At 39.6% G+C, this 27587-nt stretch overlaps 1 protein-coding gene across 3 annotated transcripts in view; it reads left to right on the top strand.

Annotated features, from left to right (window-relative positions):
• The window catches only part of kcnip4a (potassium voltage-gated channel interacting protein 4a), a 109279-nt gene that overhangs the window by 59885 nt on the left and 21807 nt on the right, over positions 1–27587 (top strand). The window contains exon 1 of one of the 3 annotated variants that reach the window (XM_027276624.1): positions 22388–22974. The exons of the other annotated variants lie outside the window; for them this stretch is intronic. Coding sequence (XP_027132425.1) covers positions 22863–22974 — 112 coding nt within the window. The 5' untranslated portion in view covers positions 22388–22862. Of the gene's footprint in view, positions 1–22387; positions 22975–27587 lie in introns of those variants that run through there. 3 annotated transcript variants of the gene reach the window in all.

The raw sequence follows: 27587 nt of genomic DNA on the forward strand, positions 1-27587 counted from the left end.
CCGGAGACTTGATTTTCATTCAGGCTCCCCAGCATCTCTCTGGAGTTTTTCCTTTCCTCAATTTTCACTCTCAAGCCAGTGCAGTGTGGGAGTGAAAGTGTGTGTGTGAAATCTAGCAGGACCTCCAGATCACTCAGCGAGAAAGTCTGGAGGGCATCATGGGGGCTTTAATGGTCATCTTTTCTCTTCAGCCGAAACAAAGAAGCAAGGCAAGAGGTAGGATTGATGGGATTGGGAGGAGACAGTTTCATTTGATCTGATCAATTTTTCAGTTAACAGCTAAACAAATTTCCAAATATTTGCTGTTTGAAAAGATCTTTCTTTATGTTGTTCCTTGGCTCGTGGAATTATTGTTGACACAGATAAATTGCTCTTTTAATGCTCAAGAATCTTCTGCATCAATCTGTGTGTGTTTTGGACATTAAGAAAGTTCCTCGTTTATCTGTTATTTTCTCTATATCCCCATTTGAATTCACATTGCCACACCAGCAGTCCATGAAATTGACTTGAAATCAGCCACCTTTCGGTAAACATTTCAGTCGGAACTCCTCAAACTTGCTTGACTTTTTTTTCCATTTGCTTTTCCCTATATTGATTTTACAGGGGCAGCGCACGCACACAGCATGCCACATCGACTCACTGCCAAGGCAGTCGCACAAGCTTATGTTACATCTCTGTCTCCCTGCGATAATGTGCTGATCAGCCTTCGCCGTCACAGCTTGTCACTGTAACAAAAGACGAGAAAGTCCGGTCTTTATTAAAGAACAATGAAATATTTAGTGGGTGGCCGGCGGAAAATAACTGTTAGATGTTATATTTAGTGGTGTGGTGGGAGAAAGACAGAATGGATGACACTTAAAGAACAGTAAGTCATATTTCACTGGGGTTTTGTGAGCGAGCTTGAAAGCAAAATGAATGAGGGACTCTTTGTAACTCTCAAGCAATAGATCACAGAGCAGACAGTTGGGTGCACGGTAAGCATTTCTCAGAGACCTAGAAAGGAGAACATGGGATCCAGATACACACAGCCGTACAGTAGATAATATTATACCGCACCATTCTGCCCTCCATATATATACACCTCATATGTATCATTTTCAAGTAATATCAAGCAGATAAAATTGTGTTTGGGAAGTATAGGGCATCACAGCAGGTGGTGATTTATGATTCCCTAAGAATGATGGTTGGTCCTAAAATAATGATCCTCTCATCTCTCCGTTACTGTAACTCTGAAGCGCTCCATTCTCACACTGCATATATGCATAGTTTACAGTCATGAGTGGCAGATGCCATCAGAATTCATATTAATTTTTTTTTTTAAATGGTCCTTGATTTCAGATAATGGAAAACAGAGGTAGACTCCTTATTTGTAGCCAGTAGTGATCAAATTCAGTGGCTGAAACAACAACAGATCAGAGCAGGTTTAACTAGCTGGTAAGCTAATGTTATCTATATGAGTTGGTTGGAAATGCTGAGTTTGGCTAACTTTTTAAGGACATGACATAAAATAACCCTGTTTAGTTACTTAACTCACATACTTTGTCAGATAAAAGGTTGAATTTACACTTTTTTTTTTCAAAGAATATGCTTAGTTTTTAACATTAGAAGAGAAGAAGCTTGAATTACAAAGGCATTAAACAAGGGTGGGCAGTTTGATGGACATCATGCTATCTCCAAGTGTAAATATTACCAAATTTAATAAAAAATGTTCCCTGACATTTGTTCTCATTACCAGTAGAAAGATACTACACGATATCCAATCGTGAACATGGCTTTTTTCAGATAACCTGTAACTTAGCCCCACAAAACGTAGTTGGCTACTTTTAGCTTCAGAGGAAAAGCTGGGTTAGGTAGGTTAGACCTAATGTTTGCCGTTTACATTTGAGCAGATAAACACGCGCTAAACAACGCTATTTATCGCTATTTGTTCAACTTTGCTCTTATTTTCGAAAAGCTAAAAACAAAAGACGACTTTCAAACTTGCTAAAATACAAGTGTTTCACTCTTCCTACAGCTCCATCCACAACGCTTCAGCAAGTTAGAAAATCAAAAACTTGACAGGCCTGTCATGCCTAGTTACAGTTGCTAAGCTATTACGGGACAATAGCTTGGTTTGGTGAAGGCTCGTTTATTAGTGAATAGCACATTCAAGATAAGTTAGCATGAATTGACAGAAATAATAACAACAACAATTTTGACAATTGGTTAATCATTAAAGTCAATTATCAAAAAATGTTTGCTGCTGCCAGTTTTTTAATGCAAATAACCAATGTTTTTTTTTTATTTTTTGATGCATTTTCTGTCATTGTTATGTGAATTTGCTTCAGTTTGGGTTGATTGATCAGCCAAAAAAAGGTATTTGAAGAAGTCACCTTGGGCTCCCGGACATTGTGAAGAACATTTCTCACATTTTGTCCCAGAAAGTCTATTAATTGAAGTAATTATCCAAGAATGAACTCATAATGAAACTTGTTAGTAGCAAATTTAAATGCTTGCATCAAGAACTCTTAGACGAGTTTATTGTCTAAATCCAGTCCAAGTTCGCTTAGATATTTTGTCAAATCATGTAACATAGGGATTTACACTATGAAGTACTCTTTAGATGAGGACAAAATGATAAAACATACACTGTCTGAGCTACTCCACTACCCACTCTAATGCCTTCCATTAATTTTCATAGCAGCACTCATCAACATGACAAGAGATGACGGTCCAATAAGCACCCATGGGAACTTTGCCCTCCAAATCCTTTTCAAACTCACCCGGCCCTGCTTTGAGTGTGCCCATGTGCTCTAAATGTCCCAAGGATATGAGACATGCTAGCATCATTATGGTGGTGCTCTCTGATGTGTTTGGCCTTGTTCTGCTTTCTGTCATTATTTTAAATGTCTTGCCTGTTTGTGTTGTCAGGGAGCTGTTATGAGTTTGTGTAGGAGTGAGATAGGTACACTCAGAAGGAGAGCTGTTCAACTGGAAACAGCAAAAACATCAACTGTGACTCAGACTACCAACTGGTAAATTAATGTTTTTGCTGTTTTTTGGTGTCTTTCAGTCCGTAAAGAGTACAAAACTACACTGAAATTTATTCAACACAAGCTGATGCCTGATTTGTAGTCACGAAGCTGGACTCAAACTAGCATAAACTAAGTTGATATCCTGGCTGAGGTATGTTTTCATGAGATAATTCCTCGTGACATGAACACAAGGGGTGATGGAGATGTACAGTATGGATCTTGTTGCTGGCCCTCTCTCCTTTCAGGCCTTCTGGTGTTTACAGAACCGAGTGGAGACTTTGGCCGACCACAGGGAGAGCAGCTGTCATTTTTTGGGGGTAGCCATGCCACCAATCGACACTATCACTCATAGCCAAATCTGATCGCATGAAAAACACTTCCTGTTTCTGCTGAAAATGCAAACCTTCAAAGCAGGACATCCATACTCCTTTTCATAAGTCATCTCTGAGCTTTAGACATGTGTATAATATAACTACAGCAACTTTCTCTCTCATCTTTAAGTAATCCTTGCCTTGTTTGTCTCAAAACATAACTAAAGGTACAGTTTTTATTTTTATGGACTGTACTCATAGTCTCTTCATCAGAGGCAAATAATTACTGTCAAAATGAACCATATGCCCAAAGCACTTTCGATCAATCTCATTAAATCTTTTCAACCCATCTGTCACAGGCAGCATCTTTCACAGAACTCCTCGTCTAGTTCGGAAGTGCTGCGCGAACGTCACAATGTGACAGAGATCCGAGAGAACATTTAGTATGCACATGGTTCTTTAGCACTCTCATCTCACCTCTGGTACAGGACTATTGACCCATATCACAGTATTACTGTCCTCTGTAGGATTCAGTTAATCGTCAGTGGTCGTTAATATAAGGGAAGATATTCAGAACTTAATTGTCTTTATGAATCACTTTGAGCAGCTATAGACTGCAGAGCAGCACTACCCACTCTCCAACATGTTCCTGATATAAGGCTTGAATTTTAACAAGGCATATGGGTGAATTTATAGTCTCCCACTGAAACATTATCTTGAATGAAATTGATTTTTTTCCTTCACACAGTTGGAAAATGTCACTGGCTTTATTAAACCACATGGCGTGTAAAAGACTTCAGTTTTCATATTCTCTGATATGCAAATGGGGAAAGGCTCTCCTTACATGAAGAAATGAGTAGGGTCACCGTTACAGCTCCCAGTTCCCTCTGGGTTTCTTTTATTCCTTTGTTATCAGTAACACGTAATCTCAGTCTATTTCAAAGTCACGGGTGTCATTACATTGTATTGGTTTTTCAGTTCTCTAAATTAGCATTTAAATTGAAAAGCAAAGCTACATCAGTTGGATTTTGGGTTGTTTCCCATCCTGGCATGGCACTCAGTGCGTCTGTTTATTCTGTGAAATTAATCACTCCAGTCCCACAAGGCACGGTGACCAGCATTGAGAGGGCTTACTTAGAACTAGATTAATGGGCAGCATCCTGCTCAGAGAAGCTCCGCAGGTGTGGAGAAGCAGGCTGAGCCTTGTAAAGACAGTGATGTGACTCACAGTGGGTCATAGTGACATCTGCAAAGCAACCACAGATACTTCACCTGCGGGTGCAGCACCGCTTCCCTTTAACACCTCCTTCCACAGCACAAAGTAGACAGTTTGTTTGATGACTCTCAGTATATTGTCGTGTTTGAAGACAAGTTCGGATGTTTTATATGTCGGTATCTATTAATTAACAAAATATTACAGCATGTTAATAATTAAAGCTTCAGTTTTTATTGGACCAGTGGCACTATCCAAATGCAAAGTGATTTTTTTTCTTATCAGGCTGTTTATGTAATACAAACATAAAACACCTGAGATAATGTGTCCACATTAACAATTGATTAATGGTTAAAATGGGACAAATAGAAAAAAACTTTTTAATTATTAGACAATGCAAAATTAGTATTTATATCAACAAAATGAGTTCACACACACACACACACACACACACACACACACACACACACACACACACACACACAAACAGTCTATGCTTCATATCCAAACTGGAAACATCCTCATAACCTTTTCTTCATAAACAAATAATGTGTTTGTGAATGAAGACCAGGAAACATAATAAATTACAATTAACAGGAATATGAATTAAGTATTCTAATATTACAGTATTACATGTTGACAATATTTGAATGCACACATTTTATTGTGCCTGCTCTCAAGCAGTTGGTGACTCATTTCCTCCACCTGGTTCAGATCTTTGATTTGTTGATTCTTACAGTTTCCACTTGATGGCAGCACAATCAAACAAACTCCTTACAGTGAGGACGACAAGTCAATCAACAATTTTGCACATTTTGCTTTTAACATTTGCAAACAGCAAATAAATCTTGGTTATAATGCAATTCATTGTTTAAAAGACTGCAGAGTGTATATGTATACATCATCATCTAATGAAAGTACAGTATTTGCACGCCACACTTCTGACGGTAGATTCTTTCAGATTATTCTTTACTGCTTCCTTTAGGAACTGTCTCATATCGAAAACCCTGAATGCCCTTTGATATTATTTTTTGAAACAAAGAGCTTGTTTGATTTGATTGCATGTGAGTTATAGGTTATGGTTATATTCTCTTTCCAAGAAAATGTCTTCCACAACAAATTTGACTGCCAACTCATTGTAACACAATCCATTTCTAGGAATTTAACAAGATCCAAATCAGATTAATTTGCAATTGACCATATTATTTGAAGGTTACAGGCCACCCGGGCCATCTTCTGTAATTTCTTCAAACAAATGGAAGACATTAATCTTAACGCCACGTCGCTACACCGCACTTGGTCTGGAAAGGAGAATTCAGTCGTAATTCAGTTTATCTAAATGTAAAGAAACAGACTCCTCCTTCCATTGTGTCTATTCTTTTATGTTAAGAGGAGGGTTTCACCACTGGCCCACCACGGCTGTAATCACTTTGATTTAAATCACTCTAAATATAGGGTGGATAAGGAGAAGCTATTGAAATAGCTGCTCAAGCAAGGCTCTAATCAGAAGGGTGAATTGTGTCAAGAAAAAAATGATGCATCAGTAAGTTGAATATATTAAAGACCAAAACTAACAATGCTTAAACCCATCTCACAGTACTTACCCTGTCTGACTATGACTGTCAGCCCCAGTTCGTTCCTAAAGATGATGCAGATTTAAAAATCACGTTGATCTGACAACCTCCTTGTTTTTATTCTTAGCTGTTTCTGATAAATTGGTCATACATATACACTTTCACTTTTAAAGAAGAATTTCCTGATATAGCTGGGAACTGTAGTTTTTTAGCAAATGTCATTTAAATAGGAGAAAATGTTGCATTTGTCAGGTACAAATTTCAGCTGCAGATTCATACAAACATTTCCTCTAGAGAGTATTTAGAGTAGCAGGTCGGTGCATGTGGGATTGAGCCCAGGGTCATGACAGAGTCACCCAGTGCACCCAGTGACTCACTAACTTATTTTAATTTTGGACCAATGCACTGCTAATGTGATGCTCTTATAACCCAGTTTACAGGTGCTGCAGACGTTCCCTGCCACCTACAGTAAAGTGTGAGCTCCCAGCTTTTAACCAACACACCACACTGGCAATTACCTTCATCACCAATCACACGCTGATTGATACAGCATACTGTGTGCTGATGACATGCACAAACCCTGATTATTTTCATTACCATTAGGCAAGGGCCTTGATTACACCCTATGCAAAGTTGCGATGTGATTGGAGAGCAGATGTTGGCAAGTGGAGAAAGTTTCTTTGAGATTAGGTCACGTTCTGATATTTGTGCTGAATAGGAACACATCTCAGAAAAGCTGGAAGCTATATTCTTCTCTGTGTACCGCTGTCTGCTTCATCTTTTTCATACACGACTTCTGTCACACCTTCTCCTCACCTTGTGCAACCCCTGTTCTCTAGGATCTTCCTACGTTGTCCTTTCATGTCCAAAGACAACACACAGACACACTCAACTCTCTAGACTCAGAAGCTATATTTGGCTCATGCTCAGCTGCCACAAATAAAGAAAAGTAACTGATAGTGGGATAAATGAGCTGTCCAATAGCATGCACGGTGCAGAGGTTGTTTCTATGGTAAGTCACTGTCCTACAAATTCCCTTTTGCTGTGAAGATGAATGTGGGATCACTTCTATCCCTGAGACAATGGTGGGGCGGCTTTTAATCATGTAATGCATTGTGACTTTTTTCAAGATAATCATGCAAGGAGGGACTGGGAAGGAACGTCTGCCTGGGTTTTTGTACCAGGCTGTGGTGAATATTGTTGAGCATGAAAGGATTCTCTCATTTTGAAAATCTGATAGAAGCCACAAGCTCCTGTCAAGCTCCTGAGAGCCAGATATCATAAGTTTATACGACCCATTGTTAAGACACATCTAGGTCATGCTGTAAATCATAGTTTTAGTATCTATAGAATGAGATGGAGTGGCTATAATGTTTAATACAAGGATAGGGAAAAATTCAAAAGTGCTATCTAGTGAGAGAATCCAAAGACACCCGATGAATTGTTTTCCTTTGTCTCTAGCAGCCACCTGCTGCTGACCGCAGGCACATTTCTTCTCACAACCTCTGAGTCCTTTCTTCTCTGCCGTGTTGTCTTTCTCTCTGACCTCTCCCTTAAGGTTTCGTGCTTTAGGTTTCGTCTGGGTGAGGGTTATTTCTCCAGGTGACATTTTACACTGAGTCTCAACTCAATCGTTCCTGTTCTCAGTTTCTGAACTAAATATTGAAACAGTGGGACATACTACAAATCTTATCACATTTTTGGCTCGGTGTAGGATTGCAAGCTGCTCAGTCAGTCAGTGAAATCACTACAACAATTGTTTGTGATAAGCTGTGTTCCCATCCTTAATTGTAAAGTATTTTGCTGTATGAAAACTATAATTTAAAACTGCTTAAACATATAATTCCTACATGTCATCTCTAATTACCACAGGTATTTTATACACCCCTTTTTTATAATTTTATTCCAAGGACAAGTGCCCTCTCTGCCCTAATCAAGAGTAAAGCATGCTATGGTCTATAATTGTGGGACGGAAAAAGAGAGAAAATATAAGTGCACAGTCAGAAAAAGGTCAGTGTACACTGTGTACACAGATACAAAGTAATTTGCACACGTTCATGATGTTCACCATCATAATTTAGCCTGTTAGTGTGCTAGAATGTAATAATAACCACTAAACACCAAGAGCATGTTTTAATTTTGCGGGACAAAACCAACTTAAAAACTTGACCTGATGATGGCGCCAGAAAAACGCTTCCTGAGGGGTAACATGAACGTGTGTACCAACACAAACGAGAAAACATTTCACTCAAAACCACAAATTTTAACCTTTATGGTGGCATTTTTATAAGATAAAATGAAGGGAGTCAGTAGGATTCATCCTCTGGGGACCATAAATGTCTGTCAGGTAGAACTACAGTGATTTGGTGACTAATGATTTTCTGTCTTTCTGTGGTTAAAAAAAAAAGTGTGTTTGACCTTTGCAAACGCCCAAACCCAGACAGTACCCGGTATGCGACAGCAACAGGTGGATCAGCTCCGTCTCTCGTTCTCCTTTTTTAGCATTCTGTCCATCATGCCTCTTTTTCTTTGTCACAGCGATCAAGTCCGTCCCCCCTCTTTCCTCCTTTGCCTCTTTTTCCCACTCTCCCCACACGCCCCCTCCTCTTTATCCTTGCCACTCCATCTACCCCCCTCACACCCCTCCCCTCTCCTTGCTTCCTTTCTCTTCCACACACTTCTTCTCCCCCTTCCTTCCACCCCTCCCTTTCTCTCTGACTTGTGCCGGTTCTCTCATCAGACCCAGAGATGCAGGGCTCCTGAGTGGAGTTAAATGGCCTGCAGGCAGTGCCGCACGCTGAGCTCTGCATCTTTGGCCATGGGCAGGCTGTGACCGGTCCGACATGTTGACTATGAACTTGGAGGGACTGGAAATGATTGCTGTGCTGGTGGTTGTGGTCCTCTTTGTTAAGGTGCTGGAGCGGTTTGGTCTGTTAGCAGACAGCTATGACGGTAAGGAAACGGCAAACTCCTTTCATGTTTGGGAGGGATCTTTTTTTTTTTTTTTGTTCTCTGTGTGTAGCGAACAACCACTTGTTGCCCAAGTTTAAAACCACGGAGCGTAGTTTACTGGGACTGTGTGCTCTCTGCGAGTTTGTCTGAAACATCTGCAGTGGAGATTATCATCTGTTGTTTTTGTTTTATGAAGACATATTAAGACAAATTGCCTCATAAGACGATTAATGTTTCAGAGCTCCCATCTGTTGCTCTCATCTTTGTTCAGATCTATGCTAGTGTACACCTTGAGCAGTAAAAACTACAAATCTGACCTTTGGACAAACATCCTGACAAGATACACCATGCTCCACGCTGTAGGCATTACCATGGATAAGTTATTTATATTCTGTCTGTCACTTCTGCACCTGTCCTTCCAGCTGTTTTAATTGAATATGTTGCATCTCTGCATGATTCACCTGATTTATTGGCTCAACAGGCATGATGACTCACACAGGGCACATATTACAATCTGACATTATGCTTTTGATCCTTTTGTTTTTGACTTTTTCACTGTATGTCAACATCGTTTGAAGCTTTCACTTTAAATCCAACAGCCCTCGTAGCATCCCGACACTTTGCTTCCACTTTGATGCCGAGTTTATTAAATTTGAATGAAATTAGATTGGATGTGAACGCTTGCATCATCTGTGGGTTGGCTAACTTGTTTATCCAAACGAGAGTGAGGCAGTTGAGGACTGAATGTAATTCTGCAGCAGCTGGAACCTTGAGAACCGATCTGAAACAGCGAGAGCCGGAAAGCGCCACTGTGGCATTTGCTTTTTTTCTCATTACCTCAGAATGAAAAAGGCTGAAATGTGAGTGTTTAATGAGTTGCCTGTGAAGGAAAATTTCTTGTTTTAATAGTGAAAAGTTGGCAGAAAGTTCTGTCAATCTGAAGCAGTAGTGGAGTGATTCATGTTCACATAAATGCTGGGTATTGATTGCAGTTGCTGTGATGTACGACTTGTGCTTTGTGATGAAACTTTGTTTTAGTTTTCATAGTCTTATCCGTGCTTCCACGTAGCTCAGCGGAGAACAATAGTTGAACCTGTGCCCACTGGAGATTTGTCAAAGCGCCATACTGATTCTTTCCCTCGAAAGTGTGAATCTAATATTCAGGAGTTGGGTCTCTCTGGCACTGAAGACCACCTGTTATTTATATGCTCTACTTACTGTACATGCTGCCAAGCTGTTTGCCTTATGGCTGGGCTTTCACAAGTCAGAGGCAAACAAGCTTCTATCCAACCAGCCATAGTAGAAGAAAGTGTTGTTTTTTTTGACAATTTAAAATAGAAATATTGACTTTCCCAAGTTAATGTATGCCTTATATAAGTAGTTACTGTATATAAACGTCTTTCCTGGTAGGATTGTACTGAAGTGATGTAATATCGTCACATTAACACCTACTGAAAACGTACTATAGCAACAATCACATTCACACATGGGATTGTGAAAATTCCACTGAAGCCACTTTCCTCCATTTTGGTCCCTACTGTCTGTGTGAGGACAAATCGAGATCTACAGTTTGTTTGTGGCGCTCGTCTTCTTTTTTTGTTTTAATGTTTTTTTCTTTCTGTCTTCTTAACAAGTCCTGAGCTTCTAAAAGTGAAGAAAATGCAATATGCACAAAATCTTTTCACACAAAGGTGAATTCCTACATAGTTTATAGATTCCAGATTTCAGCTTTGAAAAATATAGATCAGTAAATAAAGGTGGCAAATGAATTACAGTGCCAAACATTTTAGTCAAATGACTCATGAGGAATCTTGATTAAATCCTTAATTGACCTTTATTACATTAAAAACATGATGATTGATGTCTGGCATTTAGGAAATTGGCCTAATTTTTAAATGAGCTCCAAGCCAAGAAGTCCATTCTAATCACAATTTTGATTAAACATGCAGACTATTTGATAAATAAGTATGCCATGTGCTCATTTGAATTACTAATTACTTTTAAGCAGAACACTTAGAAGAAGAGGAAAGGACTTAATCATTGTAATCAATCTGATCGTGTTATTGGGAAAAGTTCTGAGGGGAGTGATACAGTATGGTCGAGCTTTGAGATGCTTGTTCGAAGTGAAATGTTGCAGGTTTAATAATGTAATCTGTATGTTAGGCTACAGCATGTCTGTATTTGTAGAAGCCTCTTCAAATGTACCCAGTTTTGTCCAAGGACTTGTCCAAGGACTTTGTGTTTTTTCAGTGTACAGCATCCTTTGTGAGCACTGCAGTCTTTATACTCTTTTATACTCTTCATACAATGGCAGCAAAAAAAAAAAAAAGATTTAAGCCTTTAACTGGATATTAATGAAAATAATATATCATATAATCATATTTCCAAGCAAAAAAATGTATGTGGCTGTTAGCTTTTGGTTAAAAATAGACTTGCAACACAGCCGGACACAAATGGCTCTTTTCAGTGCCTCACTTTCCTGGTGTGACAAGTGTGCGACCGTGGTGTGCCACCAGCGTGCGGGACGTGACAGCTGACAAGAGCAGCCTTTTGATATGGCGTTTTTTTGCAAATTATTCCCCCTGCTGAAGGTGTGGCTTTTATCCAGGAAGAGATGTAACAAAAGACTGCAGTTACAAATGTACAAAGCTACAGTACTGTGCAAATTGTCGTTGCTATTGCCGCAAATTGTCAGCGCGGGGGGGAATGATTTCCTTTGATTTCTCTTTATTCTTGTACCACACATACTTGCTCTTCACACACTTACATGCTGTTCAAGGGCCAATTATTGCATCTCCACCATTTGACATGCACCAAGTTAAATAACTTTTTTTTTCGAATATTTTAGGGGTGCCCTGTTAGCCTACCCGGGGCGCGACCCATATACAAAAGGCTTGATAAATCCTTGCTATACAAAGTGACTACATATTTTGTGTGCCTCACTAAGTATGTGTTTTTCTCAAGTAGTCTTAAAGCCTTTTTTCCTGTTCTAAAAAAAAACTGTTAAGTGAGCAGGAATATAAATGGATTCAGTTCAAACTGCTCAGTGAGACATATGTGATGGACTGAAGAAAGGCCTAAGCTGTGCACAGCTTCGGTAATACTCTCAATTCCCACATGCCTGTTTATCACCAAAAGCATGTGGTGTAGAGGAAACTAATATTTACCAGTGTGAATGAACAATGGCACTGTGTTTGCATCATAACAGTATTTGAAGACATGTAAATGCATTTGAAACATGATTTCTTTGAGTAAGAGGCACATGCAGTACTGAAGTTAAACTAAATCACATGTAGGGGCTTAATCGATGGCATGCCAACTGCTAGACATGGCTTTTAGACATGCGTCTTGTTGATGTGTTGTTTTTGTTTATCATGACCTGATTCATGAACTTATTACAACACTATCTTCCATCATAACCCCAACAAATGATATATTTCAGGGGTTTTTTTCACAAATATTTCCAGCATGAATAGAGTACTGGGGTCCATTTAAAGCTCATAAGTATGAAAAACACTGTTCTTTGTACTAAAGGACTTTTTTTTACACTGGGATTGAAGAAAAGGAAAAAAAACAACTATGTTTAAGTTCTCTTTTTTATATAAATACATGATTGAACCTTTAACTCTGTAAATATTCTCTATAATCGAAGTATATGAAAGTTAGCAGATGTGCCAGCAGAGGGAACCAAAGCTTACTGTCATCTTCAGTCAGTCACACAAGCTGCAAGTCTGATATTTCTTTATTTTTCCCACTTTGTGACAGCTGCTGGAATCAAATCAATCAAATGATCAAATATGGAATGGTTTCACAGGACAACGTTGACCTGATTTACATTGCACTTGCAAAAACAATGTAACAAAAGTGCTTTACAACCAGATAAAGAAAAGGGAAACATAACACTGTGCTGTAAGAAATGTATCACAGCTCGGCAGATGATTGGATAATGACTCAAAGTCAAGAACCACTTACAAAAACAAGCAAAAGTTACCAGCGAATCACCAAATGTGTCAAAAGCAAAGTGCAACTTGCAAACAGATGGCTGCAGGAGTGTGAGGCCATGACATCATCTGTGCAGGCATCTTAAAAGGAGCAACGGGTAAAAAATTGAGTCTCTGGTCAGCACAATTAAAAATATTCTACCCCCTGATCCACCTTTTGCTTTCCAAATATTTGAAAGCCGAGCTCGCCCTTCTAATCTGCAACTCTGCTTTTCTTACACGACTGACATACCCTGCCACAGTGCAAAAGGTTAGAGCTAATTTGCCAGACATGACAGGGATGATGTGACAGTTATAATGTATGTTTCAGAAGACATTAGTGTCTAGAGTACAGGATAGAAATTAAAAGATAACAGTGTTTGTGCATTGAAGTGTTTGAAAAGAGCATCTTAAATCAACTTAACAAGAGGGAGCCTTGGCATTGTTCTGTTATGAAATGGCATGTTTGTGCATTCATATGTAAGGTTAGACATCACTTTACTCTTTTCTTGTTTGTAATATTAGGGCATAAGTCATTTTCATGTTAACACTGCTGATGTGCTCTTTATTGCCTCCTTTTTTTTATGTTCTAAATAAATTACCCGGATACGATTCAGTGAGGGAGCATTAAAAACTTGACACTTTATTATAATCTCTGATAATAGCCCCGAGTCTCGGGCAGGTATTACAGGTTTAATGTTGTGCTCTGCAGCCTTCCACTGAATTAAACACCTTGGTGGTGTTTCCGCAGGCATCAGCTTTACTCGGTCATCAATCACAGCAATGATGAGGGAACTACTAGTGACTGATTTCCAGAATCCACATCTACAGTACTGTTATTTGTTTCGGGTGCTTGTGAAATGGCAGATTGTTTCTTGGCCTTGATTGAAAAACACTTGAGGTGGAACTGTCGGGCTGTAGGCTATATAGTAAAGCCACACTGTTGATTATAGGACTTGTACAATCAGGACTGTATGAGCTACTTTGCATAAGCTTAAAAGGCTCCCTTGCTGCAACCAGACAAAATCAGGCAGCATAATACTGAACCGCTTGAAAATTTTGGAGGTCATTGAATACATAAGTTAATAAGCTAACCACGGATAAAGAATGTCATGAGCATCTTTTGAAAATGCTTCAAACCCTCTGAACAATGATGATCCTTACATTAGCAGTTAGTATGAAGATTCAGCTTGTCTGGAATAACTGATCTCCTCGTTACTGCTGGCTTGGAAATTCTCCAAACATCCCATTTCTTTCAGCATCTTTTAATTGCAGCGAGGATTTGTGAGTTATAAATTTGTTTTTACAAGCTTTGATTGTTTCAAATAGCATCTGCTTGACAATGTCATTGCATTTGTCAGCAGAGAGAGATTTTATGCAGAAAGCATGACTTTAAGGTCACTACTTTCTTTATCTAACTTTTGCTGTTTAATTTTCCTGATGAAAGGAAATGTTTCATAGTTTTAATTTGCTTTTAGATCTAATCATGTCTTTCCTCTAATCTACTTTCTGGCTCTATGTCTTCATTTTCTTGTTCCACTGACATTTTACACAATCCAATCATATTGCCATTTGTCATGTAGTCATTGTAGTCAAAGTTAAATAAGTGTTTTTGGAACTTCACAGATGTGTGAGAGCACGGACTTAACCATGAGCTCATGGAAAAATGTCGACTTTCACTTTCAGTTCTCTCAGCTACCACATTTGTGCAAAATTCTCACCTCCCAGTATAACACTGTTGTGTGTGCCACACAAAAATATGGTGCTATTTATTGTTGCAAGGTCTGGTGTAAGTGCCTCCCTACTGTTAGGAAACAAGAGATTCTGTATTTTCATGATAAATAACGTGCAGAAAGGGTTAATCGTGTTACTGTACCACCCCATCATTGTGCACCAACTTGTATTATATGACAGAGCTTACATAAAATATTGCCTTGTAGATTCAATTACATTGATTTCCCTGTACATGTACATGTGCTTGGATGATCAGAAAATAGCTCGAGAGGGACCTCTGCCACAGGGCTGAATGCATGATATGAATTTTCTTTTCCTCTTTAGGGTCATTAAAACATGCGCTTCATTCTGCTGTCTGCTTTTCTGATAAGCGTTATCTCATCTGCTTCATAGATCTATGAACAAAGTAACTCAAATAAATCATTTTCTCTGAATAAATACTGTTGATAAGGGATGTCTCCACATAATTAAGCAGGAAGATTATATTGATAGCCACAATATTTAGCAGAGGGAGATGAAGTTGGCCAAAGGTAGCATCAGCAAAGTCCCTAGCTTGGAATATTAAGAAGCCACGTTGTTTAATCATGTTGATTTTTTTTTTTCATTACTTTCTTTATGAGTTTACCATTCATCCTGGCTTGAAGGGTGGAAGTAAATAGTTTTCAGTCGTTGCTAATTGCTAATTGATTACATTAATTTAATTTAATCCATGCTGTAGTGTAAATTTTTTATTTGAGATTTCATCGTTACTATAGCGTTTAGCAAAAAGCTGCACTGTATCATCTTACAACCCCAGTGGAGTCCTCGTTCTTCCCACCTGAAGAGTTGATTGCAAGGCCAATAGTCACTCATGTTTTTGCTTTGGCTCGTCCCTCACATCAGCGTCTCTTTGGTTATCTGAATCATCAGTATTATGAATGTTTCAGGGAGTTGTTTTATTTAGTTGTTTGAGGTGGAACATGATCTGTTTTCAATAATCCTGGTAATGGGAGGCATTTGGATTGATATATTTCTGTACACTTAATATTATTGTTTCCATGGTTCTCATGTTGCCCGATTGTTTTCAGATATCACCTTAACATTTTTATCCCCAAATTCATGATTCCTTTAAGAAATAACCACATGTATTGATTTCCTCTCAGCGTCTGCTCCTTGCTGATGAACTATACCCGTCATAGCTCATCCTCCGGGCAGTGGCTCCAGTTGCGCTGTACTCTGTCTGCCATTTTATGCCCTCCTTGTCTTTTCTGTTTTTTACTGTTCCTGCTAATGCATATTCTCCGTTGACCTTTGCATTGGAAGTTCAGTTTGGCTGGCACTCTGCAGCTGATGGATAGTGCACTGTAAATGAAAAGACAGCCTGGCCGCGCAGAAGCGACCCATGTCCTGCTTTTTGCCTCTGCGTGTTGTCTATGGTGATGAGCTAATATTGCTGAGACACAGAGGAAAGCAGGTCAATGTTATCAGCTCGGGCACACTGCCCTGAGCTTTGTGCTACTGTCCATTTGCAGACAATGCCTTCGAGTTCTCCCTTTTTACACTAGAACTCATCGTCTGGATGAATTGGGCTGTTGATAAAAATCTAGTGGTCCTGCTGTAGAGAGATGGTTGGCATGTCTTACTCAGGGAGGTTGACATGTCTTAAGAGAAGCCTTACTGGACATTCACTGTAGTTTACACAAGACACAGCACAAGGAAAAGCAAAGATTCAATCATACATTTCCAGGCTCTCAGCTTCATTTTAACATCAAAGGCCCATATTTAGAGGGTTTTGTTTATAGAATATGGCACAAATGGAATATAATACACATAACTGCTTTCATGAGTGTATAATGACATAAATAAAATAACAATCATTACATTTTTGGTACCTTAGAATGAGCGTTTTATTTTTTACAGATGCTGTAGGTCCTCTTCTTTGTAGTCCGACAGTACTGTGGAGTACTGTAGCCATGTTTCTACACCACAGCACCTGCAAATTACACACTTCTATATAATCATAGAGTGTTTTCACACCTAACCTGTTTGGTTCAGGTGAAACAAACCCTGGTGCGTTTCACATGAGCCCAAAGGAACTGCACTCTGTCCAGTTTGTAGTGTAAAAGCAAACAGTCCGACCACAAGATTATAAGATGTCAGATATGTGACATGACTTTATAAGCTAAACTATGGAAAGATCCAACTGCTGATCATGAAAGCCGTTCAGAAAGCTTATCTTTGTATGAGCCATAGCTTATCTTTGTAAGAGTGTATATATTTATGCAAATCATTCCGTAACCATGGTAACGTATGCATGTCAGCATGGGTATTTCCCCCTGATTAATATGTTGAAACCTGTTAAAGCTGCCGTGCTTGTATCCGACGCCATCTACGTTCATGAAGTCCATTAAAAGTACATGACAGCGATCCCACAGTAATGAGCCTTAAATCATAACACTGTACAGAACGCATCCTTTTTATCCTGTCTCTACCTGTTAGTCATTATTCACAACATGCTGCCCATTTGCTGTGTAATGATAGGCCTGCGAGTATTTCTTTGTGAGCACTTTGTGCGTCAAAGAGCATAAATATAGACATCAGCAGCATTTAAGTGCCGCATAAACGTCTGTCAGCCACCAGAATATGTTTTTCCCGCATGGGTTGTGATGATGCATGATGACAATCAAAACTATCCAATCAACGAGTTACCTGTCAGTTTTTTTTTAACTTAATGTTTACTCTTCATGACTTATTTTTGAAAAGTTAGTGTGAGCAGGAACCAGACCAGAACTAAAATGAATGGTCCAAGCACAGCTTAGACAATAATGGACTGAACAGTTCCCATATGAAGCTGAAACAGTCATAATTGTCGATACATTCTACTATATAGAGATTGAACATTGCAAGTTCAGGTATAAATGTGTGCATGCCCACAAGGTTCCATGAAGTAAGTCCTCAATATCAGCCCATGGTTGACTGCACACGCTGCTTCACTGAGGGCTGCCCCGGTTCACAGTTTATAATTGCCTTCCCCTTCACAGGTGCCGCTTCAGTAAATATGACAGCCTCATTTTAATGTGCCTCGGAAAAACACAACAAAAACACTAATGCCGCTTTGCATGCCTGAGCAAATCGCCGCAGGTGCCGCCTAATTATATCACCAACTTGTACCCTAAGCTGATCTGTAAACAGCGGGATGATTCCATCTTCGCTCCCTTTGCCCATCCGCTGATCCGATGTCGCTTTGATTGATTACATCGAAGTCAGCTCCCCTCTTCTGGTCCCGTACTTTCAAAGCGCCTCACTTTGTACCTCAAGAACGGTAACACAAATTTTGGTCCATGGGGTTGTTTGTTAAGCGCCATTTGCCGCTGTGTGAAATCCAAAGGTTATTAGAGACTCTGTAAAATACTCATTTAAATTCCTGCTCCACCTGCAGTGTTCAATTTTGTTTTATCACAGCGGTTTGGAAGGAAATTATTAGTGTGTCCTCATCATTAACTACAGTGTGGATAATGGAACATTTTAGACTTGTCTGTATATAACAGATGAGTTTATATATATATATATATATATACACATAACCCTGATTCATCGATCTCTGTTGTTCCGTGTCCTCCATGTCCACTCTGCCCAGACAAGAAGTGATAAGATCCTCCCCTTGCGAATACTGAAGATGGAAAGTGTCGAGACGGGTGGCAGCAATGAGTGAGAAAAATGCATAATCTTTCCTGAGATCAATGACTATCAGTCTACAGAGGGAGATGAACAAAAAGGCTGCAGGTTTGTCACTCAGACTTATCTTGTTCATTACACAGAGAGGGAATTTGGACTGCAGAGATGGTGACATACCGGACCTCAGTGCAGCTTGACATTTCAGACTTGGATCAGTTAGAGATACCGTCCGTCAGAGGTTACGGACGGTGAACGAGGTCTTTGTGAAACCCTACAGTGAAGAAATGATGGCATGTGCTGATTCGGGTGTTACAAGCTGTCATTAAGTGACTGAAAGATTTTTTTGGTGGAGACATCAAAAGTTCCCAGAAGGTTTATTTTCCCCTAATTAATATATTTATCTGAAGGAAAATCCTGAACATAAAATATGAATTTAAATCCACACGTCACTATTTTGAATTTTAAATTTGTTTTTCTCCTAACATTAGGCAAATGACTGAATCATCTATGCGTGACAACCAGGATATGACTATTATGCTGATGGTATTTATCATTTTGGACTTCATCTCCTGTGCTCGTCACTGACAGCAGGAACCACCAACATCATTTCATATGTGTTTGATTTTTTTTTTAGGGCTGAAATTGAGACATTCGGCGCAATTATTCTAGGGGAGCATTAAAAGCACTGTCTGAAAAGATGACATACAAACAAACAAAAATCCCCTCATAACTGTCAACACAATTTGAAAACATCACATGTAAATCCTTCTATTTTTAAATCATCAAATGTTCAGCACGGATTAACTACATCTTCTTCAAGTGCTCTTCTTTCCTCACCAACCTACATTCCTGCTCCCATTTCCTCTTTCCAATTTAAATACATTTTGTAGTTTGAATCTTCCAAAACAAAAATGGCCCTGTCAGGTCCATAAATGCTGAATGTTTAGCTTCTCCATCTGTCAGACATGCCATGTAGCAGCATTTTAACAGTGGTGATTGTCCAGAATGTGTGTGACATTAATGGAGAAAGATTTGGAGTGTAATATTTACCTGTCAGCAGTGCTGACAGAATCACGGCTCCTGTAACATGTGGACGGACGCCCTGAGACACAAAACCCCCACCCCCACTCTTTTTTCTCATATGTCTCACCCTCTCACCTCCATCCTTATTTCTTCAATAATTTATTGGTTGGATATAGTATCTCTATGTATCTCTATCTCAATCTCCTACATGTTTTATTAACCATCAGTCTACCAGGGACTGTTTGGGGAGCCAGAGGCCTGAGGCAATGCATCAGGAAACCGAGGCCTCTGCTCGCCAATGAACATGTGGCTCGAATGGCTATGTGATGTGACTGTGGCTTCTTTGATGCAGTGCCAGTGCCCACATGTTGGCAGCACTGCTCTGAGCTGGATGTTGTAGCTCAGAAGGCAATAAAGCATTCAACAGTTAGGTCAGCTTACACTCTACACACTACACTGTACATGACAGCTGGGTCACTTTGAAATAAACTAACAATTCATCCTCAAGGGAGTTTCGGCTTGATACTGTGCCACAAAAACATTTCAGACCAGGCCTGGATTCTGTTTATCTTATCACAAAAAAGGTTGTTTCTGGCCTCCTGATAATTAAGCACAATATTCACTTTAATTTAGGTCCAATTTTGGTCTCTACCAACTCTGGAGAGGGATATCTGACTTTTTAACTGCTCCACTATATTCACAAGCTAGTTGCTAATTGTGTACTAACAACAGTTTGTCGTTTTGTGTTTTGTCAGTGCCTTTCATTGCTGTATGTGACCACAACACTGATGATGTGGTGAACAGTAAAGTTGTGGGCTGAAAAAAACAAAAACAGTGCGCTGAAAGGCTCTAAAATGCTCTGTAGAGCTGAAGGGAAATCAGGTGGTAACATCATTTAATTGGCTTATTAAATTGAATTGTTGCCATAAATATTGTTTATAGCAACTTTAATGTTTAATCCAAATGCCTTTGCTACCTTTTGAAATGCAATGTTTGTACAATTGAGCAAATTTATAGTGATGTGATATGCAAATGATGTTCTCCTGGGTTCATAACCCGTAAACAAAGAGAATCTGTATGCTAATGTGCACTAGAAAGTCCATTCATAGTGGCAACTTCGGGGGGAAAAAATAGCCTCCACACTCAGTCTTTACTGGAAGACGCTAATAAAAAGCTAATTTCCCAACCAGGCAGCGTGCGTCACTACATCGATGTCTAAAAGTGCTTGTGCTTAGTGAAGTCTTTTTTCAATGCCTATTTTAAGATCAATACACTCTCAAACTGTTCTTGGTTATTATATATAATACAAAATTACCCTTTAAGCCGCCCTGTCATATTTCCTACAATTCACTTTCTGTGTATATGAATGAGAATCACATAACAGTGACTCCTCACATGGCCATGGGCCATCCAGACTGAGTAGGATGTGTCTGCTGAATATTATTTTTATATTATTTTCTTGTTCAAACGGCATCATGCTAAATTATTCACATGTTCTCATTATTATTATAATTTTTTTTTCTTTTAAGCAATTTTACATCCCTCAGCAGCAGATGGACTGAATGTAAATGAATGCATGTGCGTTCCTCCATCACTGGAATAAGCTCCGTCTTAGTGAACATTTATCATAGGGCAATCGAGTAAGTGGTGAGTGGCTGTTTCTTACACAGCGCCAAAATAATACTTTTACAATGTCAATGATATACGGCCGACTTCATTGTCAAAGGAATCAAAGCAGAACAAAACAGAGAGATATATTTGCTCTGTTTGGAGTTGCAAATGAATGCAAAGAAAAGAAATCATGAGCTTTAAATTGTGTTTGGGGATGTTTGAGCGTGTACTTAGCAGGGTTAATCATGTGACGTTGAGCACAGTCATGGATGGCTTATTTAAATTATGTTTTCATGAATGAAATCCAGTCATCTTGAGTGCCGTTTTGTAAAGAAGTAATGATGGTGCTGGTTTATAACGTCTATGACCGCACAGGGACAGTAGATGGTGGTGTCCTCACTCATCTGCCACAAACACGGACTCCATGAATCAACCTCACTCTCTCATGCACACACAAACACACACGTACTCATTCACACACTGTTTTTTGTTTCTCTTCATCAGTCCGTTACATCTCAGTGGAATCAAACCCCTCTTGAAAAAAAAAGCCTTTACATTTAACAAAGTGGTGTGGATCAATGCTATTTCTCCCCTCTCTGTCTATACTCTTATATCAGCGTGTAAAGACCACTGAGACGTATTCACTCCCCTATTCCCTTTCCCCATCAAAGCCTTCTATACTCTGCTTTAGAGGCATGGAAAGGGCACAATTAACTGACAGTTTTAGAAATCTTTACTTTTTCTGCCATTATAGTACACATTTTTCTCTCTTCTGCTTTCATGGATTCATGTGTGGAAGCATTTGGGTGTCTCTCATAGCTTTAACCCTTTTTAAAACATTTTTTTCCTCAGTAAGCTCCCTCAAAGCCTCTTTTCAGCATGGGAGGTTTATTTTGTCTGTTTGATTGAAGTACTATGAAGGCGTTATATTATAGAAAAGCTATTAGTATTTTGGCTGTCCATCCTGCTTTTCTGAATGGAATTATTTTTCCCTCTATTTCTCCCTCGTCGTCTTCAACTTCAGTCCTTCTCATAGCCTGCAAATAGTGGTATTTCATGATTTAATGATAGAAATATAGAGTATACAAACATACACACAGTCACCCAAAACTGACTTGCTGCATTGCATTTCAAAATGTCTTTCTACATGTCTGAAGTTAACATGAGCACATATAGCTGGAGAGGTTGTGCATCTTTCTCTGTAGCACCACACCTCCCCTCTGCCTCTATCTCATCTCCCCTCCCCTCCCTCACTCCCTCACTCATATCCACTCCCTCTCATCTTCCCTCCCTTTACTTTGCAGTGAGGCAGTCAGTGCGCCTGAAAAGAGCAAGAGAGAGCCACAAACTGTCAGAGAAGAGCAGAGTTTCTACTGCTTTTCACTTCATTTGCGAGAAGAGATCAGCATGCATGGACTTTTTTCCTCTTTGGGTCCACTTTTTTAGGTAGCTTCTTTTTTTTTTTATTCTCAGTGACCCCTCAAGATCAGAGAGATCCTCAATGACTTCAGGCTCCTTTAAAACCTGAGGCCAATATTTCTTGCTCTCGACCCCATCCCATCTTAACCTTACCCAGACTGGATTTGGTTAGCGTGCGGGCAGTAGGCGGGTGCCAGGAGGCGCCCGGCCCGTGCGTTTGGGCCGGTGTAGCGCTGGAGTGGGTGCAGGGGAACTGGAGTGCAGGGCCGGGTGGTGGGAGCGCTGGTCCTGGCGGCGGTCCTGAGGGCGAGGAGGCCGGCTCGGGCTCCGGGTTCGGATCAGGGTATGGTGGCACGGAGTGGGCCGAGGGCGGAGCAATGCTGAGCGCGATCTGGGAGACAGAGGGCCTGCAGACAGTGGGCATCGTGGTGCTGGTGTTTGCATCGATCAAGCTGCTGCACCTCCTGGGGCTCATCAGCTTCTCAGAGGGTAAGACACTGATGGGGACTGTGGAAAGAGAAAGACAAAATGAATAGAAAGATGACACAGATAAAGAAATCACAGCTGAAATTGAAAAAAAATGCTTGCTGATGGATAGTAATGTGTTATGAAAATTGCTAATGTATTTTCAATCAGTCATTTCCCTTCAATTTCCAGCTTTTCTTCCCCTGACGTATCAGGGTTATTCTTCGGTTGCTAGAACTCCTTTGAAACACACTTAGAAGTTTCTGAGACAGCAATTTGAAAACTTTAATTGAGGTCACCATACCAAAGCAGGAAACACTCGGTGACTCTGAAAAAAAGAACAAACAGGACTGTCTTATCTTGTGCATCGACATTTATGAAAACAAAATGTGACAGAAAGATAGCGTGAGCTTGTGATGTGACTGGAGGGAGGAAGCAGGAAAAATGTGTCAGTTGTAAAAGATTGAAAAGCTTGAGAGGCAAGTTTTGATTGGATTTCCAGAGCTGGGAAATGAGTTTTCAGTTGAACTTTTCTGAGTTTGTGAAGACGGTTTCTCGCTTTTTGTATATATAGTTTACATTAGTCTTAACTTTTGATATGTATGTGCATCTCTCGAAGCATCACACTCTGCCAAGTTAGGGCAGTAAGACTCACAAAGCACAGAGTGTGCCAGACCTAAATAAACTGTTTGGTTTGGACCTACACTCATCTCATTAAATAAAGTAGAGCTGTATAGTAAGCAGTTTGAGCTCGAAACCAGCCCATCCATCAGACTTGTGTTTAGTAAACACGCTTTAAATTAGGATAATCGATCACAAGTCTCCAATGCTGTATGCACATTCAAGGAGACAATGATAAAAATTGATATGTGTAATAGTGGGTAACTGGAAAAGGTTGACCTGACCTGAGGGAACTGTTTAGATGGAGCACAGAGGTGTTAGTGTCTGTGATTGTGTTGTTTCAAAGGCACATGGGAGCGGTGTTTTCATTTGGGGGAACCGTGAAGCTCGCACTCAGCGTAACGGTTTACACGCTTCACTAAACAGCGGCGTGCTGAAACTTGCTTTCCTCTCACTCTGCATAAACAAATGCACCCGACGTGATATTGATTATCTTCCACAGCGAGACGATGCAGATGTCAAACCAGTGTGTCGCGCGCTGTTTGGCTGACGGTGTGATCTGTATTCCACACAGGTGTCACACAGTGTAATTACTTACAGAATATCTGCTCGCTGAGACTGAGGTAGGTGACAAGCAGTCAATACAGGTATTGATGCCGCGCAGGTGTTTGAAGTCATGTTCAGCAGAAGCAGGGGGCATGAAAAGGCGAGCGAGATTGAAAGTAAGGGAAATGGTCTTGAAAATGAGAGTTGGCAGATATTATCATAACATACTGACAGTCACATTCAAAATTGTGGATAATTTGGATTTGGGCTGTAAGCTTTTTGGAGTGGGAGGAAACTAAATTCAAAAGTAAACCTCATGCATAGGCAGGTAGATCATCAACTATTTTTTTTTCTTTCTTATCCAATTAGTAAAAGGGATAACCAACTGTGCAAAACTCAAAGATATAGATTTTATTACATGTCAGAGAAAAACCTCAAATCCTTACATGACAGATGGGAACCAGCAGATCTTTCTTTCTTTGTACTTTTAAAATAATTATTATGATTATAAAAATAGTTGCAGGGCCTTTGATTAATTGATTCAGCTTTACTCGAGTTGCACCTAAATTATTTTCATTTTCTGTTGATTATTTTTCTGATTAATCAATTCATCTTTTGGTTGATTAAATGTCAGGAAATCATCTGCACTATAATAAGAAAGAGAAAAGGGAAATGAAAACCAGTAAATCATGGCATTTCAGGAGCTCTAACCAGCACATGATTGTACTTGTTGAGAGATAAGACTTAACAAATGAATTCTCTCTCCATCTTCTAATCAATTAATCAGCGAATACAGTGCTGAAATCAGAATCCAGATCTAACAACGACTTTTTTTTTAAGGGACAGTCCTAACCACTGTGCCACTGCACTGTTTCATTTTCATACCACACAGTCACAAGAATTACCTTTGTTTACATTTTTGAAACATAAATCCAGCTGTCACTCTCTGCGTTAGCGAAATAATGTTTGTTTTTCACCTCTCTTTTTTTTAATTATTAATATTTTCATAAAACCTCTAGGGAGGTGTTTCACTGAGCATAAACGCTCTGTTTAACATTCATACAGTCAGACATGTTCGCAGCTGGGAGCTGCCCAGTACGATCACATCCCTCCAACTGCCGGCCACCTGAGCAGCTCCACTGAGGGTTTCTGGGGGATAAAGGTCTTTTGCTTTAAAAGCCTCTGTGTGGTAAACGCTGAGGGACTTTCTCAGCTGGGCTGCAGATTTGAACTGGCAACTTTCCAGTAGCAGGAGAGAATGCGAGATGATGTATTGCACAATGCCCGCTCTTTACTGTAGCGTCAGCTGGCAGCAAAGAGAAACTAAAAGCTTTGTTAAGATCAAGCCGAAGTAGCAGACCACACATCGCAAGCGGAGGGCCTGCAGGGACTGTACCCTCTGATTACTTTTGCTGCAGATTGTAAAGACTTTAGACCTAAAAAAAATAGTTTATTAACAGCCTCTTTCTGCCACTGGTGTACTTCCATGTTGAGGAAACAAAACAAGATCATTGCATCAGCCCATGCACAACCACAAGGGCATTGTACTGAGCAAGACGGGAAGGCCTGACAAGCAGCGTATGGGTAGCCACTTTTTGTTTAATTATAAGCTGGACTGATGTGAGCATGTATTCCTGTTAACTATCCCAAAGCTAGTGTTCACTGCTGCTGGCTTAGTGTAGTGACTATGGTTTCTCTTATACATATACACACTGTCCTACTGTATACACATGTACATTTCTACACCCAAACAAAGCACTGCCATTAGTGCAAAGTGCTGAGCAAAGACTCATATGGTGCAGACTAATCAGTGTGTCACATAATGATAAATAATAGTCTGATTCTGCCTCACACAGCATACCCCCTCAATCACACGCAGACACAAGTACGCCATTACCCGAGCAAGGATGGGATACTGTGTCAATTTTGACCCGCCGTTTGTGTCTTAGTGCTGATATCCATCTAAAGTTCTCATGTTCTCCGTGTCCTTGATGGGGATTTATGGCCCTGGCAGTGGAGAGAGTTAGTGTCAGCAGGGCCTGGGCCTGCTTCGTCGCCGATTGTCTGTTTTCACTTACAGTAATTAACAGCTCACAGTTGTGGTGGGTCAACTGCTTGGTGTACGAGTGTCTCAGTTGAACCACAAATTGTAAGTACAGTAAGTATAGTAAATTCATATACAACGAGGGTTCAACCTTTCAAACCTGATGTGTAATTAGGCTGGAGAGTACAACCAGAACTCGACATCATAGTTCTGGATCAGACTGTGAGCTGATTAGCTGATGAAACTTCTGGTGAGATGTCAGTTCTTGTTGTAGCTATTGTTTGATTAATTGTATGGAATTCTAGGACTATTGTGACAATAGAAACTATGAGATTATATATACATATATATTCTTACTGCAATATCTATATCTTTAATGTATCTGGTAGTATCAGTATATATTAAAGTATATCAGATTTTTCTGATTGCTGCATTAAAGTGATCAAGTACTTTGATTTTTCATGTATTTAATGTATTTGCTCAAATAACCCCCAAACTTCCCCGTTGGTTTCATGTGGTGATTTCATAGAAACTGTGTATAGTACTGTGATAAAGAATTTTGTCCATATTACTCAAGACCCTGATTTGAATTAAAACAAAAACTGTATTATGTATTTATATTTAAATTTAGATCAGAAACATATCCATAAAGTTGATTATTTGATTTATCTGTTTGATTTACTTGGCCAAAATCATAATTTCAGCAATTTTAGCTATGCTAGCGTCATAGTTTTAGGGATGCAGTGCTGCTTGGTCAGTCATAACAGCACTTCAGACTGAAATATCTCAACAGTTAATGGATGGATTGCCATGGATTTGGTGCAGACATTCATGGTTCCCAGAGGATAAATCTTAATGACTTACTGAAGACGATCCTCTGATTTTTCTCTGGTGCCAGCATTAAGTTGACGTGTGTTGATTTGAGTGAAATGTCTTTTAAAAATGCATTTTTACACATGAATAAAGAACTGGAGTACTTTAGAAACCCCTTAACCTTTGGTCTAACGCCATCATCAGGTAAAATTTTTTGGGAATGTTAGCAAACTAATGTGTCAGGTTACATTGTCATTGTGTGTTGTTGTTGTTGATGTTCGTAGCTCAAAACACAACTTTGCCTGAGTTCAGCCTCCCAAAAGCCTCTTGCATTGTAATAGACTCTTTGTCCTGTTTAATGCATCCACTTTAGCCTTCATTAAACATTTTATACATTTTTCAGTTAGTCGTTAAGGATAGACTCTTGATCAAGCTTCATCTTGTTGTTCAGGATGTCATTGGAGGAATGCTGTTAGGTTTAACACAGGTGGCAAAACTTTGATTGTCGACTTTAAAAAAATCCAATAAGCCTGTTGAATTTTTATGATACAAAATTATGAATGACCTTTCTCCTGACGTGCCTATAATTGAAAATCACATCATATGACTATAA

Source organism: Larimichthys crocea, chromosome III, assembly GCF_000972845.2.
Source record: "Larimichthys crocea isolate SSNF chromosome III, L_crocea_2.0, whole genome shotgun sequence".
Lineage (NCBI taxonomy): Eukaryota > Metazoa > Chordata > Actinopteri > Sciaenidae > Larimichthys > Larimichthys crocea.